Source organism: Chaetura pelagica, unplaced genomic scaffold (assembly GCF_000747805.2).
Source record: "Chaetura pelagica isolate M959 unplaced genomic scaffold, ChaPel_1.0 scaffold757, whole genome shotgun sequence".
Classification (NCBI taxonomy): domain Eukaryota; kingdom Metazoa; phylum Chordata; class Aves; order Apodiformes; family Apodidae; genus Chaetura; species Chaetura pelagica.
Genome location: NW_009970727.1, coordinates 1,363,092 through 1,365,376, shown reverse-complemented (window position 1 = coordinate 1,365,376; position 2,285 = coordinate 1,363,092). Strand labels below are relative to the sequence as shown.

At 61.6% G+C, this 2,285-nt stretch overlaps 1 protein-coding gene across 1 annotated transcript in view; it reads right to left on the bottom strand.

Moving 5' to 3' along the window:
- Positions 1-2,285, bottom strand: part of MICAL1 (microtubule associated monooxygenase, calponin and LIM domain containing 1) — an 8,115-nt gene that overhangs the window by 4,577 nt on the left and 1,253 nt on the right. The window contains exons 3-7 of the mRNA XM_010007130.1: positions 2,191-2,284; positions 1,894-1,992; positions 1,660-1,815; positions 1,336-1,436; positions 305-562 (exon numbers count right to left, since the gene is read on the bottom strand). Of these exons, the coding sequence (XP_010005432.1) occupies positions 305-562; positions 1,336-1,436; positions 1,660-1,815; positions 1,894-1,992; positions 2,191-2,284 (708 nt within the window). The remainder of the gene's footprint in view (positions 1-304; positions 563-1,335; positions 1,437-1,659; positions 1,816-1,893; positions 1,993-2,190; position 2,285) is intronic.

The window sequence follows — 2,285 nt, the reverse complement described above, 5'->3', positions numbered from 1 at the left end:
GGGAGATGTCCCCTCCCCGGCTGGTACGGCCGCGTCTGGGGAGGAGCTGGGCTGCTCCTCCACCCCAGCCCATCCCAGGTCTCCAGGGAAAGGGAGAACCCCAACCCATCCCAGGTCTCCAGGGAAAGGGAGAACCCCACTGAAGTATCCCACTACTGGGAACTGGGAAGCCTGTCCCCTGGGATTTGATGCACGGGGCAGTCAGGATGAGAAGAGCTCAGGGAGGGGGAATATCCTATAACCAAAGCAGCTTGCAGGGCGAGGGGAAACTGAGGCACGGAGGGTGCTGCAAGGGGACCCTCACCTCCACCAAGCAGTCTCCCACCAGCCCGAGCAGCAGGTGGGCCCCGTTGTGCTCCCGCACCAGCGCCGCGTTCTCCGAGCGTGTCATGCAGGTGAAGTCGAACATGTCGACGTCTGGCTGGTCCCGGTGGTTGAGGGCAAAGTCCAGCTGGGGCAGGCAGTAGTTGGTAGAGAAGTTGGCAGCTTCTTTGGCGTAGCTGAGGAGGGCGTCCCGGTTCACATTCTCTGGGGACAGGAGGCTCTCGATGTTTGCCTTGTCCTGCAGGGGTGGGATGGAGCCCGATGGATGCAGAAGGTGTTTCATAGGATCCCAGAATCCCAGACGGGTTTGGGATCATCAAGATCATCCAGATCCAACCCCCTGCATGGGCAGGGACACCTCCCACCAGCCCAGGTTGCTCCAAGCCCCATCCAACCTGCCCTTCAACACTGCCAGGGATGGGGCAGCCACAGCTTCCCTGGGCAACCTGGCCCAGGCTCTCACCATCCGCACACCAAAGAATTCCCTCCTCATCTCCAACCTCAATCTCCCTCTTCCACTTCTCATCCATCCCCCTCATCCCATCCCTCCCTGCCCTTGTCCCAGGTCCCTCCTCAGCTTTCCTGGAGCCCCTTCAGGCACTGGAAGCTGCTCTAAGGTCTCCCTGGAGCCTCCTCTTCTCCAGGCTGAACCCCCCAACTCTCCCAGCCTGGCTCCAGGGCAGAGCTGCTCCAGCCCTTGGATCATCTCTGTGGCCTCCTCTGGACTCACTCCAACAGTTCCATGTCCCTCCTGTGCTGGGGGCTCCAGAACTGGATGCAGTACTCCAGGTGGGGTCTCACAGGAGCAGTCTAGAGAACCACCTCCCTCGACCCGTGTTTGCTCCCCCAGCTGTAGCTGTGCTGCTCAGCTTGGTGCTGTCAGCCCTCCAAAAGGACATTTCCCCCTGGCACGAGACACTGCTCTGTTGAAGCCATCACCACCCCAGGGGTGCACAGCCAAACCAGCGCCCAGGATTTGCATCCCACCCTCTGGGATCCTGCCCCCCTCACCTGGAGGATCACCCCTTTGTTGAGCAGGCTCTGCTTCTTGGCCGTCATCACGAAATAGTGAGTGTCGTCCTTGTAGTAGACAATGTTTTCCAGGTCAATGCCTGGTGGGGGGGAAGGGGCTGAGTTGAGCCATGGGGAAGAGCCAGGACCATGGGGAACCCCCACACCAGGCTCAGCCACCAAATGTCCCCTTCAATGGGGTACCACGGGGTTGGGGGGGAGGAAGGAGACATGCATCCCATCACACAAGGGACATCCCAGGGCTGAGCCTCTGGTTGCACCAGGATAGGACAGGGACCCCTCAGCACCCCTGGGCCCACCGACCTGTTTTGTTGTAGAGGTTTTGGAAGAACTTCTGGTTGTAGATTCTGGCCACGCCGCTGATCTCAGCCACCTCCACCTCGGCCCGGCTGTGGCGGTTGATGAAGTTGGTGGGGATGCCAATGGCCAGTTTCCCCCGCGTCTCCTTCCTCTTGAACCCTGCCGGGATAGAGAGGGGTGAGCCCCCACCCAGTCCCCCCAGTCTGGTTCAGGGGTGCAGGGACCCGCCGCTGTCACCTTCAGGGACAAATTTGCCGCCACCAGCTGAGATGAGGACATCAAACTCGTAGTTGCTGAGGGGAGAGGAGCTGGGCTGCAGCACCGCCCGCCAGCCGCCTGCGGGGAGAGGGACGGTCACGCGCGTGCTGGTTCTCAGCTGGGACCTGCTCCGGGGTGGGAAGAGTGTTGCGTCTCATCCCCTCCCAAAAAGCCGTGCCCCAGGTGAGCAGAGGGACTGGGGGAGGGCTCAGAGTGGCCACCTGGATCCCTGTCCTTGTCCCCAGGGATGCCACCCACCCCGTGGTGATGCCTTACCCTGTCCACCTGCCTTGCCCCCAGGGGGGACGAGGCCCTTGAACTGCACGTTGATGTGCACCTCCACCCCCAGGAGCAAAGCCACCTTCAGCAGG